General features: G+C 35.6%; 1 protein-coding gene across 2 annotated transcripts; it reads right to left on the reverse strand.

The window, feature by feature from the left end:
- Nucleotides 1-8,323: 8,323 nt before the first annotated feature.
- On the reverse strand, nucleotides 8,324-19,094 carry LOC142348376 (uncharacterized). Of its 2 annotated transcripts, none has more exons than XM_075399701.1 (3): nucleotides 19,021-19,094; nucleotides 17,518-18,915; nucleotides 8,324-8,893 (listed from the first exon to the last, which is right to left on the reverse strand). In XM_075399701.1, the coding sequence occupies exons 1-3, from the start codon at nucleotides 19,084-19,086 to the stop codon at nucleotides 8,612-8,614; spliced, it is 1,746 nt and encodes a 581-aa protein (XP_075255816.1). In that variant the 5' UTR covers nucleotides 19,087-19,094; the 3' UTR covers nucleotides 8,324-8,611. The 2 variants fall into 2 exon arrangements, with proteins under 2 accessions (XP_075255816.1, XP_075255815.1); XM_075399700.1 differs by having other exon boundaries at nucleotides 17,485-18,915.
- Nucleotides 19,095-21,033: the final 1,939 nt, after the last annotated feature.

The raw sequence follows: 21,033 nt of genomic DNA on the forward strand, positions 1-21,033 counted from the left end.
GGGTCCAATTCGAGCTTGTGTTGATAGTCTCCTCTGGGATGCTGATTCGAAATTTCCGGTTGCTGTATTCTTGGAAGTCCAAAGGTTGTTGTTTCCTTGGCGATCCCCATTTGGTTTGGATTCAGTGTCCTCAACTTTCACGTTGGTATCGGTAAACAACGAATATACGCTGTCATTATGGTAATCGAACTAGGAAGAAGGAATAACTGGTTTTCCCTTATGGTTTCGTTTGCGGAAGGGCAAGGCGTAGGGTTTTTTGCTGTCAGCTGAGATTGAACTTTGAACCATCTGTGGCGTGAGAACGTGAAGTAAGTAAAAGATGAGTTTTTAAAGCAAGAAAGGAAGAATTGAGTAAATAAGGTAACTAAATATTGAAAACGAAAAGCAACAAATGATTGAATTATCTTCAAGAAACAGATTCAAAAACCGAACCAATGAAATTTTAGAAAGAACGAGAATTATTGCAACTTCGTAACCAATGAGATCATGTAAAAAAGTCGTAACCAATCAGATTTGAGTGTTCATCATGACGTAATAGTTATGTCATTTCTATTTTTAGTAACATCACGTGACGTGACAAATGATGTCACGTGAGGGAGAATTTAGCAAAGAACACAAGCAACTTTAAGACTTATATAGGAGAGCACCTGTAGTTCGAGAAAGGAACATTTTGATGAAGTGATAGGTTCTGATCATTGTCATTTTCTTGGACAGGAGGAAGAATAATGTCTTGGAAATTGGGTAGATCGAAGATTTCTGATTTCGAAGAAAATGTATCAGCGTGCTTGGAGAACATGTCTTCTACCCACCATACACCGTAGTGATTTATGTCATGAGATTACGGGAACAAAATACCTTTGCTATCTTTCAGTGGATGAAATCCTTGTTCTAATCGAATTCTCTCAATGGCTTGAAAATAAGTGGGCAGAGAGAGTACTGAATTGTTCACCTTTTCTTCTGCTAAGTGGAGGTTATGATGTCCAGCAGCCTCTAAAGTTCTCCACAAATCTTTCGGAAGTGTTAAGCTAGTAGTCTGTGTTTTTATTGTTACTCTTGTGCAATCAGCCTCAAAGTATAATTCGATGTTTTCATCGGTTACTTTTGTTTTAAATTTCGATACCTCTTTGTTGGGAACGAAATCTAAATCCGAATGAAATGTCGAAAGAAAAGATGTTGAAGGAAGTATTGGAGTATTTTGCATTTTTTTAGACCACTGATGTTCAACTGAGAAAAAACACAAAATGAACAGAGTTTCTCGGTCCAAACTCATTTCAAGATAGATTATACAAATGATATGATTGGTTAAAGGAATTAAAAATTTCGTTTTTTTTGAAATAGTAAAAAGAAATTGAGAAAATTCATTATAGTAAAACAACATTTTTTTCAGAAAAATTAATTTAAAAATTTTACATAAAACTTCAAACAAATTAAAAAACGGAAAAGCAGAAAATTAAAAACATCAAAATTTGCATTTTTTGTTAAAGACATTATGTAAAAAACGGCATTTTAAAGGAAAAGTTTATTTTAGTAAAACGATATTTTTTTTCAAAAAAATTAAAATTTCACATAAAAAACTTCAGAAACTGAAAAATGGAAAAACAGAAAACATCAAAATATGCATTTGTTGAAAACCTTATGTAAAAAATCGACTTCTTGAAAGAAACTTATTTTAGTAAAACAATATTTTTTTCAAAAATTAATTAAAATTTTACATAAAAAACATCAAAAACGGAAAAAAATGGAAAAATAGAAAATTAAAAAAAACATCAAAATCTGCATTTTGTGTTATAAAACTTATGTAAAAAAACGACATTTTTCAAAGAAAATTATTTTAGAAAAACAAATTTTTATTCAAAAAATGAAATTAAAACTTAAAAAAAAATTGCATAAAAACTGAATAGAAAAATAAAAAACATCAATATCTGCATTTTTTGTTATAAACCTTATGTAAAAAACGACCTTTTCAATCAGAAATATTTTAAGTAAGTTAACATTTTTATCAAAAAAAAACATTTTTTTTTAACTAAACACAAAATTTAGACAAAAAAAACAAAACTATTTTTTTTAAAACTGACAAATGGAAAACACGAAAATATCAAAATATGCACTTTTATTCAAAAAGCTTATACACCTGCTAGATCTATGTGATAAAAATTTATTTACTTAAAAAAGACTTAATCCTTGAAAAAAAAGATTAGTTGAAGTGCATTAGAGCGGAAACCTGGATGCATTTCCCTGGGGATAATTAAGATAATTACCCCTGGGTAATTATAACAAGATGACAGGTCTATTGTTCTCACTCTCTTTTTAGGTACATCTTTGGAAATTGGATGAAAATAGGATATACATAAAGTTAATACATAGGTAAATCCTTTTACCCTCCCCCCAGCTCTTGCTCACCTACTAATGTGTCCTGAACTTTACTTTCCAATCTTATACAAATTAAATATAAATGGTCAGAGAGGACGGCATTCTTTTCACCAGTCTTTTTTTCGTTTTCATGACACCTTTTCATTTCGTTATTTTAGGACCATTAATTACTAAATCTTCAAGAACTCGAAATACATTCGATAATCCATCCATATTATTACAAACGAAAGAATCATTTAAACGAGTTTTGGACGCTAGACAGTTAAATGTTACGATTGATGGAACAATTTGCAACCCGTCAATCCAACCAATACTAAATATTCTTAAATAAAAGATACTGATAGAGTCGAATGTTCAGAAATAGAAGTCAACGTTCAAAAACAGTGGTAATATTCGGCAAAAAGCCAAAATTCAAAACATAGCCGGCCGATTGCTTAAAAATAGCCGCGATAGACGCTTGTGGCGTCCATGAATTGAAACAACTATAGAAACAAGATAGGCATATTGACCAAAAGTCCATTAGTAGACCACTAGATTTTTTGGGTTAGAGACGTACTGTCATTTTTATGATACACATACGGTCTAAAAGGAAAAAGCCCTAAAAGAGCTTTTTCAAAATTGACTCAAGACTAACACTCAAGAATTAGGGCATATAAGTTTGGCACTACTTAGATGCGCACTATTGATCTTTAATTTAAAAATGTTCATAAAATAAAGTTCCATGAGTGAGTTAAGAAGTGGTTTTTTGAGTGAGGTAAGTCACGAAATCGACCTAAAAGCAAAAATGACGTCACGCAGACCAATTTTAACTGCAAAGCAGTAGAAGTCACTGAAGTCATTGAAAAAGTCAGGGTAAGAGGAAACAAAAATCTGTTAGACGAAGTAAAAAAAAAGCATAGCAGGACAAGTACTGAAATACAATTCAAAGAAATGATTGGAAAACTTACAAGAACTCTACGTGACAAGCGGATCAATTGAACAATGCCAGCTGAAACACACAAAAATATACAAAAAATGAGAAACAAACAATCAAACAAAACAAAAATATACTCGCTTTTACCCCTAAGGCAAAATTTGATCCCTTTAAATATACCTATTTAAAAAATGAGTTCAAAACCAATTTTCATTTTGAAAATCCGTCCAGTATGACATCTGCAAGACCTGGAAAAAAATTCATAGGCTATTGAAGATCGATTAACTCGAAAATGACCAAAAAATTTTAGAAAATAAATTGCAAAATTTAATGTTGCTGAAAATCGTTATTTGAATATCTTCAGAATAATTTCTGTGTCTCTAGAGGCTATCCAGTAACTCAATTCCAAGCCTCAAAAAATCACGGCTCAAAGGCAATAATTTTTAAGAAATTCCGAATTTCAAAAAGAAGAAATTCGTTCTAACAAAATGTTGAAAATCATTCAATACGCCCCTAGCAACTATTGAATAACATACTATCAAACCCCGGCTGAGGTTACCCTGCTACTTAGGCAGGCGAAACTGAATAAAAGACAAATATATTGAAAAAACTTTAAAAAAACGCAAATTTTATTAAAAAATTTCTAAAATTCGACAGATTTAATTGTTGAAAACAAATCAATTGAAACTAACAACCAAGCAGAAACTTTTCATCAGACCGTGGGATAGCTTTTCTGGCACTTGAGAATGTACAAATATCAACAATTGACAAAAACTTGAAAGTGTTTCCTCCTTGAAAGTGTTGTGTGGGGAAGCATGTGATCAATAGGTCACCCGTTATCTTTTAACCTCTGCTGTTTATGTAAATTTTACTTGTGATTGACCCGGTCATGTTACTGTTTACAGTTGATCTTTCACTGTCTCTTAACCTTATCAGGTTGATGATTTGGCACCTTGTTTGACCATGCAATATTGACTGAAAAATGTTGAGAAAGAATGTTGAATTAGTAGAGAAACACATTGAATTAGTAGTACCCGAGTCGAGGTCACTGACAAATGACCAGACCACTTCCAGACAACCGACAGCCAAATCTCTATGTCCAAAACAGTCAGACTTATGACCAGACAGCTAAGACAACCCAGCCAGCCCGGTCAACATGTCATCATGTCCAGACAATCGAGACCATCCCGGAGTGAGGTGGTGGAAAATTGAACCGGGTAACTCAGACAAAAATTGGTTATGATCAGACGATACAGACAAAAGTTTGGCCATGATTCGAATTCGCGCAAACAGTCGCGACTTATTCCGAGGTAATTCAAAAATGATCAGACTTATCAGATTTATTCGCAGACAAGTTGCAGAATTATGGTCAGAATTCCCATACTGATGTCCAGACAAATTCCAGACTCATAATCAGACCTAGCAGACCTATGTCCAGACCTCCAAGACGTATTATCAGCCTATTTCCAGACAAAATTCTTCCAGACCATTTATAAAAAGGTCAGTTTTGACTCTCCACCCCGAAAAACCTGTTGTCTCAACATAAATCTGAGATCTGGACTCGGGTAGTAGCAGCAGTAGCACTCAGTTTTCCTCCAAACACTTTTAGGTACAATCATTTAACTTGTTCGAAGCAATGCAGTTGACGAAAGGTCGGTGCATTACTTAACGGACCGCAGTTATACACATAACACTTCTTATTTATCCCATTATAAACGCAAATTCTTACACCTTTTTTTTTCGTTTTCATGACACGTTTTCACTTCGTCATTTTAGGACCATTAATTACTGAATCTTCAAGAACGAAAGAATCCTTTAAACGAGTTTTGGACGCTAGACAGTTAAATGTTACGATTGATGGAACAATTTGCAACCCGTCAATCCAACCAATACTAAATATTCTTAAAAAGATACTGATAGAGTCGAATGTTCAGAAATAGAGGTCAACGTTCAAAAACAGTGGTAATATTCGAAAAGAAAGAAGCCAAAATTCAAAACATAGCCGGCCGATTGCTTGAAAATAGCCGCGATAGACGCTTGTGGCGTCCATGAATTGAAACAACTATAGAAACAAGATAGGCATATTGACCAAAAGTCCATTAGTAGACCACTAGATTTTTTGGGTTAGAGACGTACTGTCAATTTTATGATACACATACGGTCTATAAGGAAAAAGCCCTAAAAGAGCTTTTTCAAAATTGACTCAAGATTAACACTCAAGAATTAGGGCATATAAGTTTGGCACTACTTAGATGCGCACTATTGATCTTTAACTTGTAAATGTTCATAAAATAAAGTTCCATAAGTGAGTTCAGAAGTGATTTTTGAGTGAGAAGTCACGCAATCGACCTAAAAGCAAAAATGACGTCACACAGACCAATTTTAACTGCAAAGCAGTGGAAGTCACTGAAGTCATTGAAAAGTCGACTTACACGGGTAAGACGAAGTAAAAAAAGCATAGCAGGACAAGTCCTGAAATACAATTCAAAGAAATGATTGGAAAACTTACAAGAACTCTACGTGACAAGCGGATCAATTGAACAATGCCAGCCAAAACACACAAAATTATACAAAAGAATGAGAAACAAACAATCAAACAAACAAAACAGAAAAAAATACTCATTGCTAAAACTCTTGAAGCTTTTACCCCTAAGGCGAAATTTGATCCCTTTAAATATTCCTATTTCAAAAATGAGTTAAAAACCAATTTTAGTTTTGAAAATCAGTTCAATATGATTTCTGCAAGACCTGAAAAACATTTCATAGGCTCTTGAAGATCGGTTAACTCAAAAATGACCCAAAAATTTTAGAAAAAAAATCAATTGCTAAATTTAATGTTGCTAAAAATCGATATTTGAATATTTTCAGAATAATTTCTGTGTCTCTAGAGGCTATCCAGTAACCCAATTACAAGCCTTAGAAAATTCATTGGCTCAAAGGCAATAATTTTTAGAAAAAATTCCAAATTTCAAAAAGAAGAAATTCGTTAACAAAATGTTGAAAATCATTCAATACACCCCTAGAAACTATTGAATAACATACTATCAAACCCTGGCTGAGTTTACATTTCTACTGAGACAGGCGAAGCTGAATAAAAGACAAATATTTTGAAAAAACTTGAAAAAAACGCAAATTTTATCAAAAAATTTCTAAAATTCGAAAAATTAAATTGTTGAAAACAAATCAATTGAAACTAACAAGCATGCAGTAACTTTTCATCAGACAGTGGAATAGGTTTTCTGGCACCTGAGAATGGACAAATATCAAAAATTGACAAAAACTTTAGAAAATTTTGAAACTTTAGAAAAAAATTGCAGATTTTATAAAAGCTAAATTTCGAGAAACTAAAATGTTGAAAACAAATCGATTGTTGCTAGAACCTATGCAGTGCCCTATTATCAAACCTTAAAGGAGATTCCCTGGTCCCGGAAGCTGGAAAAAATGACAAATTTTCAAAAAAAACTTGAAAAAATTGCAAAAATTAGTATCATTTTGCGTGTTTGTGTTTGTAGTACCAAAACATATAGCTCATAAAATGGTCATAACAAGTAATTTTGACTCGCAAAAAAACTTCATCAACTTTTAAAAACTTCAACCTAAGACTAAACCAAAAAAACTTGAAAAATCACAAAAACAAAAAAATGCACCATTTTGAGCCCAAAAACTCCTAAAAAGGACCTTTTAACATTAAATTAAGGCCATCCCAGCAACTGCACCACTCTAAACACTTGAAGGACTACTAAAACCCACATTGGGCCTCTATTGAAACTTGATGCTCGCTGGGCGTTACCTGTTTATCCCGTTTCGAAAGATCAAAGTCATTGAAAAATGTGTGACAAAGCAAAAACTAGACCCACAATTCAAAGAATAATCATTGACCAAGCAAAAACTAGACCTAGAACGCACTATGAGTGAAGTGGGAAAACCATTTCCCAGAAAATCAGATTAAAAATTTAAAAAAAAAACAGAAAATCAATGTCAAAATGCCGCAGGTCAATAAAAAAACCATTAGCGAGAGATGGAAATTTGGTTCAAACAAAAAACTATGCCTAGAATGAACTATGAAGGGATTGAAAAAACCACTCAGAAAAAAATCCGATAAAAAAAAACCGAAAAAACAGTAAAAATCGAAGTGGAATTGCCGCATGTGAACAAAAAACCAATAGAGAGAAAGCGAATTTTTGTTCAAACACCGTTTTCTCGCTCTACTTTAAAATTAGAGCGGAAAAAATTCATGCCGCAAAACAACTCGCTTTTTCGCTCCGCTTCCCGTTGCGGCGTGACCAAAATCAGTACTCAAATTTGACTTCAAAAATCATGAAAATGTGTGAACAGATCTTAAAAAAAAGACAGCGCCCCAATACAATTCAAATTCATTGAATTGTAAAAAATTAGGAGCGCAATAATAGCCGCCTGGAATTGCTGACGCGGCTATTAATCGAACAAACTTGCTTCAGCTTTAGGACCTCTGCAATATCAATACTCCTCTCCTCGAGTTGTAAAAAGACAACAAACAGAAATAATTGCTAAACTTCGTTTGTGAGCAGTAAAACATGATTCTAGTTCACTCTTTTTGTAGGTGTAGACTGGACTTGAATACATGATGGGAAAAATTCAAGTGCAATGATTTCCAATCAAGTTGTAATTTTCACTCAAGTAATTTGACACAACTATTTCGCACTGTCAATAATTTGACGGGTCTTATGTGCAATTTTCCGTACACACTTGACTAATGCTTAAAAGATGTTTGTAAGTTTTCTTAAAGATAAAACAGGTACATGCATACAAATTATCCATAAAAAGGGGCCATTACACGGCCATCAAACGGTTCCATTATAGTAATTTGAAAACCTTCTAGGATTTTTAGTTAAATAGATCTTGCTAGGCACGTCATTTTGAACTCTACCACTCCAGACATGGGAACTCGATTTGCCCCAATGCTTAGGCTATGGTCTTTTGAAACCAAGAGATTCACATGCTAAAGGGACTAAATCCATTATTAGAAAATATGATATTTCCGCTAGTTGCAGATGAAAACAGTTTCAACAAAAACAATGAATAATTTGGAAAACTGTATAAATTAAACAGTCCACGTTAGAATTAAAGAATGTACAAAATATGCTGATCAGAATTAAATCAACTCTAATCTTTAAGCACCAAACAGAAGCAACCCGAAAGCGCCTCTAGGTTCAAATTTTAGGTTTGAGAAATGCGCTGTTAAAACAGCAAACAACTGCAAAGCAACCAAAACAAGTTCTCAAGAAGTTCAGAACAAAAGTTAAAAATGAGTCGAAAAGAGAACAACCGAAGCTTCATCTCAAGTTATTTTCAACTGTTTTTCAACATCTGTTCGAAAAAGTCGTCATCTGAATTGTCTTTCAACAAATTTTTGCTGTTGTTGTTCATAGAATTTGTAGTTTGAATACTGAAGTCTGCGGGTGGTGCGAGACAATCTAAAGCATCGAAATTGAAATCGAGGAAATCTAAACTGTCGCCCACTGAAGGGAAAGACTGCAAGGACTTTTCAGAGTCGGGTGCGGTAGTTGTGAGTGTTGGTTCGTTTGCATTGGGAGAACTGAGGGTTGAAACCGACCGTGCTGCAATTATATTCTAAAAACACACATTCTGTAATACTATGGTACATAAACATAGCCAGCATATTGCCGGCAAATAGCACCCATTGACCCCCTTGACGCACTTCAGCATTGAAATGAAAAGAAAAAGAGACAGATTCTAAACTTAATTCAGCTTCTAAAGTGAAGGCTATTGAGCTTAATACTAATGCCAGCCAGCTACCGCTCTAATGAACTTTAATAACTAATGCTATATGACTTAATGACTGTGCTTTATCGGTTTGTCCAGTTTCTTTTTGATTTTGCTCTTTTGACTGGATCGTATTCATTACATTGCCTAATTCGATGATTAAAGAAGAAAAGCTACTGCAACTGACCAATTGAACAATACCGGCCAAATATAGTTTCACAAATTCCAAGAAAAACAAAAAATAATAGCATTGAAAGTGTACACACTTTAGGGATCAGCGTGTTGAATGCCAAGATTCGCCAGAGCGTCAAGATGAATTTATACAGCAACAAGCTCAAAAAAAGTATTGACTATTTGAGATCGGAAAAAAATGAAAGACAAGAAACATTCCGGAAACAAAAAGTGCAATTTTATTGGAAAGTCACCAAAAATTAACATATGAAGTATTTCATTGTCACTAAAACTATCCAAAAAACATCGTCCGGCTCTTGAAAGTTTAATTGGCGCCTAGAGATCAAGAAAGCAAAAGAAACGACAAATTTTCAAAACAATTTGAAAATACATGAAAAGTCGCTAAGGTTTGCGATATCATTCCTTTCATCCTAGAAACAAATCAATAACCATCATCAAGCCGTAAGAAGAATTTTTATTAGCACCTAAAGATCAAATACCTCAAACATTTCCAAAAACTCATAAATGGCAAAAATCATTATTTTGAGTGTGTATATTTGCATCACCAGGAAAATAAAACAATATGAACTGCAAAAGACAGCCATGAGCTTTGAAAAAAGTTATTTTAAAACCCATCTAACAAAAAGCTGAAAAGCATTCTAGGCTCAAAACCTCGAAAATGAATGAGCTTTTGATATTGGAAATAGGCCTTCCCTGCAGTTTCACTCTCAGCTCTTGAAAGACTACCGAAGACTACTTAGGGTCTCTAATGAACCTTAATGCCATGAACTTTAACTGTTTATCACGTTTTGAACGCTCAAAGTTATGGAAAAATGTGTGAAATCTTATAAAACACAGCAGGACAAGTCCTGAAATAAAATCCAGCATTGAATTAAATTATGACCTGACAACTAAAACCAAATTGTAACAACCAACAAGCACAACACTGTAAAAAGAATGACACGCCTCCTGAATGAGTACACAAAACACCAAACTTAGGGACATCAATATCAGACAAAGCAAAAAAGGCAAAACCGAACTTGGAAAAAATGAGAACCTTTATGAAAATTGGTGGCGTCAAAGTGGAAAACAAAATTACATCCTGAAATCTTAATTCACAGCAAAAAAACACAAGTTCACGAGTCCCAAAAACCTATTAGTAGTTCTGTAATTTAAAAAAGGGACAAAAAGAGCAACCGACGGCAGTATTCACAATTTGCCAAAACCGTATAAAAAGGGGGTAACGAATTCAATTAGGCCATAACTGACCAATCGACGACAATTCAGCCCCACTAGAAGATTAAAGACAACTGCTAATTTCAAGACTTAGCCAAAACACCACAAGAGAAGCCAAAAAAATGGGCAAGAGTCAAAACCCCACCATTTTTCAAAATAGATAAGAAAAAAGCACTGCCAAGAACTCAAGTCAGTAAAAGATCCAATTACTTCTCATTAGCAACTGACGACACTTGTGATTAAAGAAACTGAATTAACATAGCCGGCAGATTGCCGGAAAATAACCGCGATATACGTTTGTGGCCTTACGTGAATTGAAACAACTACGGAAAAAAATAGACAGATCGAACACGAGTCCTTCAATAGACCACTAGACTTTTTGGGTTAGATTCGGACTATAAATTTTATGACACAAAGGGGTCTATAAGGAAAAAGCACTAAAAGAGCTTTTTCAAAAAAGACATTCAAAATCAGAAACTCAACACTAATACTCACGAATTAGGGCATATAAGTTTGGCACTACTTAGTTGCACACTATTGATCTTTAACTAGTAAATGTTCATAAAATTTAAAGTTCATTCAGCGAGGTCAGACGTCATTTTTTACTAAGGTAATTCACGAAATTGACCTAAAAGCAGAACAAATGACGTCACGCACACAAATTTTAATTGGAAAGCAGTAGACGTCACTGAAGTCATTGAAAAAGCCAATTCCAAGAAGTCAGGTCGTTAAGAAGCATCGAAGGAGACGAATTGAAAAAACATAGCTGGACAAGTCCTGAAATACAATTCAACAAATTAAATGAAAAACTTAGAAGCACTCTATCTGACCAGCAGATTATTTGAACAATGCCAGCCAAAACACAAAAAAATGATCTCAAAAAGTTGAGAAGCTAAAACAAACAAACTAAAAGATATACTCATAAAACTCTTGAAACTTTTACCCCGAAGGCCAAAAATTGATCTCTTTAAATAACTTGTTTCAAAAATAATTTAAAAACCAATTTTCGTCTCTGAAACCGGTCGAGTATTGTATCTGCAAGACCTGAAAAAAATTCATTGGCCCTTGAAGATCGATTAACTCAGAAAATGAGAAAAATTCAAAAAAATTGAAATCCATTGCAAAATTTAATGATACGCTGCTAGAAATCGTGATATTATAATTTTTAGAACCAATTCTGTGTCTCTAGAGGATATCCAGTAACCCAGTTCCACGCCTAGGAAAATCATTGGCTCAAAGATCGATAAACAAGGTAAAAGACAATAATTTTCAGAAAGTTTCAAACTTTATCAAAAAAGACAACTTCGTTCTACTAAAACGTTGAAAACCATTCCATTGTCCCTAGCAACTATGTAATAACATAAATACAAAACCTGGAGGAGGTTACCTGGCTACTGAGACAAGAAAAACTAAAAACAAATGTTTTCAAAAAATTGAAAAAATTGCGAAATTTCCAAAACTCGAAATGTTAAATTGTTGGTAACAATTCCATTGACACTAACAACCATGCAGTAAATTTTTATCAGACCGTGGAATAGGTTTTCTGGCCCTTGAGTAAAAGATCCAATTACTTCTCATTAGCAACTGACGACACTTGTGATTAAAGAAACTGAATTAACATAGCCGGCAGATTGCCGGAAAATAACCGCGATATACGTTTGTGGCCTTACGTGAATTGAAACAACTACGGAAAAAAATAGACAGATCAAACACGAGTCCTTCAATAGACCACTAGACTTTTTGGGTTAGATTCGGACTATAAATTTTATGACACAAAGGGGTCTATAAGGAAAAAGCACTAAAAGAGCTTTTTCAAAAGACATTCAAAATCAGAAACTCAACACTAATACTCACGAATTAGGGCACATAAGTTTGGCACTACTTAGTTGCACACTATTGATCTTTAACTAGTAAATCTTCATAAAATTTAAAGTTCATTAAGCGAGGTCAGACGTCATTTTTTACTAAGGTAATTCACGAAATTGACCTAAAAGCAGAACAAATGACGTCACGCACACAAATTTTAATTGGAAAGCAGTAGACGTCACTGAAGTCATTGAAAAAGCCAATTCCAAGAAGTCAGGTCGTTAAGAAGCATCGAAGGAGACGAATTGAAAAAACATAGCTGGACAAGTCCTGAAATACAATTCAACAAATTAAATGAAAAACTTAGAAGCACTCTATCTGACCAGCAGATTATTTGAACAATGCCAGCCAAAACACAAAAAAATGATCTCAAAAAGTTGAGAAGCTAAAACAAACAAACTAAAAGATATACTCATAAAACTCTTGAAACTTTTACCCCGAAGGCCAAAAATTGATCTCTTTAAATAACTTGTTTCAAAAATAATTTAAAAACCAATTTTCGTCTCTGAAACCGGTCGAGTATTGTATCTGCAAGACCTGAAAAAAATTCATTGGCCCTTGAAGATCGATTAACTCAGAAAATGAGAAAAATTCAAAAAAATTGAAATCCATTGCAAAATTTAATGATACGCTGCTAGAAATCGTGATATTATAATTTTTAGAACCAATTCTGTGTCTCTAGAGGATATCCAGTAACCCAGTTCCACGCCTAGGAAATTCATTGGCTCAAAGATCGATAAACAAGGTAAAAGACAATAATTTTCAGAAAGTTTCAAACTTTATCAAAAAAGACAACTTCGTTCTACTAAAACGTTGAAAACCATTCCATTGTCCCTAGCAACTATGTAATAACATAAATACAAAACCTGGAGGAGGTTACCTGGCTACTGAGACAAGAAAAACTAAAAACAAATGTTTTCAAAAAATTGAAAAAATTGCGAAATTTCCAAAACTCGAAATGTTAAATTGTTGGTAACAATTCCATTGACACTAACAACCATGCAGTAAATTTTTATCAGACCGTGGAATAGGTTTTCTGGCCCTTGAGGCTGGACAAAAATCAAAAATTGACAATAGATTTTAGGTAAAGTTAAAAACTGCAGATTTTATCCAAAAAATGCTAAAAATCGGTCTATTAAAATGTCAAAAACCATACCATAATTACTAGAAACTATACAGTGCCCTACTATCAAACCTTAAAGGAGATTCCCCGGCCCCTGAAGCTGGAAAAATATGAATACAATTTTCAAAAAACTTGCAAAAATTAGTACAATTTTGCGTGTTTGTGTTTGTAGTACCAAAACACTTAGTTCATAAAATGGTCATAACAAGTACTTTTGTCTCGCAAAAGACCATCATAAACTTTTAAAAAGTTCAACCTAAGACTGAAACAAAAAACTCAATCACAATAACCATGAAAAATTGCTCTATTTTGAGCTCAAAAACTGACTTTTTAACCTTAAATTAGGGTCATCCCAGCAGCTGCACCACTAAAAGCACTTGAAGGACTAATAAACCCCGCTTTGGGCCTCCACTGGAACTTAATGCCTGCTGGGCTTTACCTTTTTATCCCGTTTTGAAAGATCAAAGTCATTGAAAAACGTGTGAACCGATCTTAAAAAAACATCCTGACGTACATTTCAAAGAATTTTCAATTACTAAACAAAACTAGACCTAGTACGGACCAAGAGTGAATTGGAAAAACCATTTCCAAAAAAATCAGATGAAAATGAAAAAAAAATGAAAATCAATGTCAAAATGCCGCTTGTGAACAAAAAACGACTAGCGAGAAAGAAATGTGGTTCCAACAAAAATCTAGGCCTAGAATCAACTATGAATGGATTGGTAAAACCATTTAGAAAAAAATTCGATCAAGAAAAATAAAAACAGAAAACATCAAAATGAAATTGCCCAATGTGAACAAAACCACTAGCGAGAAATGAAATTTTTGTTCAAACTCCGTTTTCTCACTCTACTCTAAAATTAGAGTAAAAAAAATTCACGCCGCAAAACCACTCCCTTTTTCGCTCCATTTCCCGTTTCGGCTACAACTCCAATTTGACTTCAAAAATCATGAAAATATGTGAACGGATCTTAAAAAAAAGACAATGCGCCAGTACAATTCAAAGTCTTTGAATTGTAAAAAAACCACGATGTCCCCAATAATAGCCGCTACCGCTTCACCGCTAACAAATAGATAAAGAAAATGAACAACATAAGCGGAAGAACTCCAAATATCGCCAATCCTTTAATTAATGTGAAAGATACAAAAATGAAAAAAAGTCAGGCAAAGAGAGGCAGGTCATAACGTCCCGACAATGAAAGTGATCATCGTTAAGTCGTATTAAAAAGTGGCGTAGAGTTTACAAAGATAAATCCCTTAATTGATTCAATTTTATATTACTTTTAGTAGGATTTTAAGTCTACTAAGAAATAGCCGCCTAGTATCGGATAAGTAGCTCACAAACGACTGTCGGGGCTCAGCTTTATTGTAACCTGTTAATGCCCAGTATTAACTTCTCCATTGAATCAATGTAAGTCACCATATTTATTGATTGATTTGTGTAAAAGTCATGTAAAAAGAAAATGAGTTGTAACTTTTGATGTCATGTAAGGAAACCAAACAAGGAAACTAAATAATTGAAACTTGTAACTAGAAGTAATTGAAAGAAAAGAGACATGATATGATAAAGAAAGAAGGATAGGCAACGTCGTGATCGTATTGGCGCTCCTGGGGATAATAGCCCCATCGTAATCACACTAAAAATAATCTTGCAAGATAATTGGAAAGAAGGGCTAGCATGGACGACTTGCTTTCTGCATAAAAAACGGCAACAAATCGAGGACGGGTTTGACAAATATCTCGACTAACCACAAATTCAAATGCCTCGTAGCTTATCTCATTTGGATATCAGTAGTGGCACCGATCAACTACATGTGTTTTGCGACGCTTCAGAGTTAGCACATGGTGCCTTTATATACATCAAAACGTCAAACGACCAGGAAGTTTCCTCCCAAATTGTTCTTGGGCGCGCTAAAAGCTGCACCCCTAAAGCAAATAAGTATTCCAAATGGAGTTACACGCAGCCGTATTAGGGTGTCGTCTATGGCAATTCGTCACTGAACACTTATCTGTTCCAATCAAAGAAACAATCTTCTGGAGTGATAGTACGGCCGTTCAGGGCTGAAAAAATTGAAAAGAAAAACTTAGCACTCTCTTCGCCAACCGCTTTCAGGAGATTAGAAACCTTACGGACACCAACTGTTGGCGACACATAAATGGTAAAATGAATCCTGCCGGTCACATATCTAGAGGAATTCCATCAGAAGACGTTAACTTCTCAGTTAACACAATTCTCGAAACATCCTAAGCAAACTTGGAACCCCTTCTTCGACCCTCAAGCAGCAACGCACGCGATGCAACAGACTTCAACACTGGAATCTGTCTTCAACATTGAAAAATTCTCAAAAGGGACCAGGCTTTTGAGGGCAACAGCCCGCGTTTTCTCGCTCGTGGACCACCTAAAGAAAAAAGAACACTGAGCACTAGCTTTGGAAGACACTGCTAAAGGCAGAAATCATCCTTTTCAAGTTTCACAGCTCAACTCCGTTTTCTGGAACTGTTAATGATCTGATGAAAGGAAAAGATCGGCAGAAGAATGACCGCCTGTTGTGCTTATCACCCTTCGTGAAGGATGGCATATTACGCGTTGGTGGAAGAACAGAAAGAAGCTCATTGCAGTTCGAGGCAAAGCACCTGACAATACTAGACGCAAAAGAGGCAATTGTAAAAATCTTTATTCAGAAGTTTCACGAATTTTGCATACATCTCGGCGTATAATATACCAGGAAATACATCCAGCAAAGATGTCACATCATTTTAGTTCGTGAAAGCCTTAGAAGCCTTGCTTTCAGATGCTTCGACGGTCGAAGGTTTCGGACTGTAGGCCTCCAACCACCAATTGCTGAACTCCCAGATATAAGGTCTCAAGACAGTTCATTACCTGCAGTGTTCACAAACGTTGGATTGGATTATCTTGGACCATTCACAGTAATGCAGAGACAGACATACATCTGTCTCTTTGCATGCCTTGTCACGCGAGCCATTCATCAGGAAATAGCAGAAGACTTGTCAACCGACAAATGCATCAAATCAATCAGACGATTTATCTCAAGACGTTGCCAGCCACGAGTTTTGATGTTTGACAATGCGACAAACCTCTTGGGATCCGTAAACAGCTACGAAAGCCGCTTCAACAGGACCACAACTTCATCAGAAACAACCTTCTCAAACAGACCATAGTATGGAGACTTAAACCACTTCTGCACCTCACTTCGGTGGCATGTGTGGAGAGACTCATCGAAACAGTTCAACGAGTTCTCCTCATCAGTCTTGTCTCCGCAAAGTTGACGCCTGATGCCTTTGCAAACGTTGTTACGGAAGCAGAAAGTCTTGTGAATTCCAGGCCATTGACTCACGTGAGGAGCGACAACCAGGACGATGATCCTCTTACGCCCAATCATTTCCTCTTGGGACGACCATTTGCGAATGTGCCAAACTTCTCTCTCAAGAGTCAGCCAGTCTGAGGTCGACATCAGGGACCCAAGTCAAGCAGCGCATGCAACAGACCTGGAAACGACTGCTTCAAGAGAACGTCCCCACACCGAATGAGAGACGAAAGTGGACTTCAAGAAGCTGCTCTGGAAGTGGGCGATGTGGTTTGGCTGCTGGAAGGAGTGCACTCCCAGGGGAATCTGGCCACTAGGACGTGTCACCAAGATTTTTACCGGACCCGACAAAACCGCAAGGTCTTGCTAATTAAAAACAGCTTTACGTTCTTTAACTAGACCAGCCGTTAAACTGCAACATCTGTACACCAAACCCCCGTAAAGTTAGGTTTTCGGGCCCCGAGGATGTCAATGCCCAGTATTAACTTCTCCATGGTGCAGGATGAACAACACGAACTTGAATAGACTGCTGCCACCTAAGTTCAATTGTTGAAAATTCTTAACGAGATAGCAATTTAGACCACTATAATCTCAAAACCTGAAGGACGCACGTCACTCGAAAAGAAAAAACGGTCAACCAAAAATTTGCATGAAAAAGACCCACGATTACAATAACTGCTTCAGTTTTCGATCGAGAAAATTCATTTAACATTTACCTTAGATTTGCATAGAACAGAAGAGAAGCTTACGGGTGACTCTATCCTACTGGATACACTGCAATCTTCTGGCCCGGTGGAAAATTTGGCAAACGAATGCGGAGTGCTGTTATTGTCATCTCGGCTCCGTCCCAATTTGTTTTCCGAGTCCAAAATTTGCATATTAAGACTCTGCAACGTTGCTATGTAATCGCTTACTTTCGTTTTCCTTGAGTTTTTCGATAGCGTAGAGACACGTTTCTGCAATTGCTTGCGCCACATTAAAGCATCACCTTGTTCGTTTTTAAAGAGCGATTGAGCGCCACTTTTTCGTTGAGACACATAGCTTGAAAAGGGTTTTTCACTATCTGTTTTTTCAGTGTATAGTCTAGGCTTTTTTCCAATAGGGCCAAACTTAATTGGGCTGCTCAATTTATTAGGCGAACGCTTGTTGTTTTCAACTTTTTTGCGTTCAATCGATCTGCTATTTGTTTGTGTATCGAAGACTTTCTCAAATAAGACATAACGAATACTTGTCGATTTTAGTGATGCCAGTTTTTTACTACATTCAACGGCTACTTTAGTATCACTAGAAAACTGCTCACGCAGATGTCCCATAGAATCGCACAAGTAGGAATCCCATCCAGAGTCACTTTCTGTCGTTACTGAATGAAGTCTGAATATTCCACCATCGTTTGTTTGAAAACTAGTTTTTCCTATTTGGAATGGTAAATGTATTCCTTTACTTGTTTTGACTAAAACAAAATCTGATATGGGCTCGATGTGTACGTATCGGTTAGCAGACCTTTGTTTGCACCTTCGGCAAGCATTGCCTGATAGCACAACTGTAGGTGAGAGCGATAACTCCATATATCCCAGCTCGTTAACGTTAATGAAATGACTTTCCTCTTCAATGCTATTTTTGCATTGTCGTTCACAATCGACTCTGGTACTGCATCTTGTTGCGAAAGCTTTCTTCAGAAAAGGCGAAAACTGTGAAAGACAGTGAAAACCTTCAATCACATCATCACAAATAAAATTGCCACAGTTTAGAAGAACATAGTTCCTGATTTCATAAATGTGTTGCTTTCGTTCGATTGAGAGGTAGAGAATTCTTGACAAGAGGTCTGCACCTGGAATATTGTTGTTCTGGAAGCTCAGTCGAAGGTAAACAGATCGAGTGATGAGAAATAAAATTGTATCGAGACCTGTATATTCTCTTGTGATGAATTCGGGAAGTGGGACTTGTTCAAGGGACGAAGTGCTTTCGTAGTATGCACAATCAGGGGACGAACAAAGAGAGATACTTATATGTGGATCAAAACTTAGCAGACACTTCCGTAAATATCCCATGTTTGCACAATCTTTCTTCACTTCACACAGAGGACAGACGCCCGCTGACCCAGACAAAGAGGGCATACACTTCTTCGATTTAACAGCATACAATTTTATCTGAAAAACGTTGTTCATGATTCGTTGCTCAATCTTCGACGGCACAGTTCCGAACCCATCCCATTTTCCACTAAGCAAACCCCAAAAATACGAATTTATACTTACGTGAAACCTTTCGTACTCGAGAACCTTTTGATGTATTTTAGCAGAAATTTTCATCAAAGTAACCATTCATTTCTGAAAAAGAGAAGACGAGATTAAAAAACTAATTCATTAAAAGTATTCATTTTATCCTTAAACAATTTGTTAAAGTTTTATCCTGACGATGAACGTAAAGTTCGAAAACGTTTGTTTTAAATATCGGAAGTAATTTTAATTTGACAAATTGTTTTCTTTTACATAAAAAACTAAAGTTATACAAAGTTTTCGAGCTGTACTTTATTCAGTTTACTTGTAAATGAATTCAAATATTATCAATGAAACAAAAAAGGGTATGGTCCACCCAATGGACGGAGCGATGAGCCCCCACTATGAAACATTGCAGCAGCGTATTTAAATTTACCGCAAAACGCACTGTATATTAAACTTACAGCAATATGCTATACTCTAGGAGCTGCGTCAACGCGTTGAATTGTTACTATACTAATTAGATGTCTCCCCTTCCTTGCCGCACCACAATGCTTCAAAGCGAGCTCGGTCGTCCAATTAGCCACCGAAAAAATTCCTGAAGAGCATTTAGCTGCACACAACGCTTGTCGCATCATTCCACTCAACAAAAACCTAGACTATGTTCGACCTAGACTATGTTCAAGAAAGTACTACCCGTCAACATAGCTGAGAACTACACAAGCAAAAAACCGAGTAGTAAAGACTAACGAAAGTTTCTTCCACTGAACAAAAATTCAGTCAGTTATAAGTTTGGACCTGCATCAATCACGTCAGTACTGTCTCGACTGCAAGTTTGTGGCAGAAAGGTGTAATAGCAAGATATCCAAGAGCCAGTTTCGATTTCAGGCTCATTCTTCGATGCTGGACGCACTCGTGAAGACAACACGCAATTCTTTCATTCTGTACAGTTGCTTCTTGACCTTCATTTTTTAAACGTTTGAAGCACTTTCTTATGCATTGCTAGTTTTAAACGTTTGCACAATAGTTCTTTTTAAGCAACAGATTCTGCAACAAAGTTCTAATTGTAAATATCAAGAATTGTAAATTACTCCTGTAAATATCCTCCTGTAATATATTCCAATCATGATGATGACTCCAGAAACGTTTAATAGTTATTCAAAAGCGGATCTTTAAAAAATTTATTGCGAATATCAAAAATTAGAAGAGAAGGACAGTCTCATCGCCGAGCATGTGGTAACGTGAGTGAATTCCTTAAAAAATTGACACAGGTAACAACTACTTCAGCTATAATAACACCAACAATTAACACGAGTGCAAAAAATGACGTTTTTATTCGAAAGTTTGAAACATTGAAGATCGAAGAGAAAAAATTTTTTAATTGGTAGTAGTATCATCAAACACATGGCAAGAGATCGGACATTTGCTCAGGACTGCAGTATACATGCTTACACAGGCTCGACGACAGAGGAAAAACGCAATTGTTACAGGGTTACGGTCAAAAAAAGATGAAAACGGTCGTTTTACAGGATGGGATCAATGCTATTCTAAATCAAAAAAGTGATCATTTAGAAACATTATTCTCAGATTACAAAGATCTTGTCTCTGCAATAAAGGAAAAGTGCAGCCCAGAAACATTGGCATTGATGGAAGTGCCTTCCCTAAAATTGCCGAAAAACGAACAGACAAACAACAAAATTTACGATTTCAGTGAAAAACTGTGCGAATATATTACACAAGAAAACACTGAAAAATTCAAAATAATTCCTGTCTGCAACATGTTGAGTGAAGTGGCAAATTACAACGCTCTCTTTAACGATGATATAAATTTTAATTTTCAGCAGGGAATTCCGTTCATTAAAAATGCAGATTTAAGTCATTTTCTTTTAACTTCTTGTAAACTTGTTCGTTTACAACCATTGCAAAATTCTCAAAAGGCATATGTGAGTAGGGCTAACACTTACAAACCATGGAAGCAAACATATCGTTACACAAATGGATTTTAGCTGCAGTTTGTGTTGTTTTTAAGCTATTTTGCAATGTGCAATGCTT

This window comes from Convolutriloba macropyga, chromosome 10, assembly GCF_964194025.1.
Source record: "Convolutriloba macropyga chromosome 10, txConMacr16.3, whole genome shotgun sequence".
NCBI classification, from domain to species: domain Eukaryota; kingdom Metazoa; phylum Xenacoelomorpha; order Acoela; family Convolutidae; genus Convolutriloba; species Convolutriloba macropyga.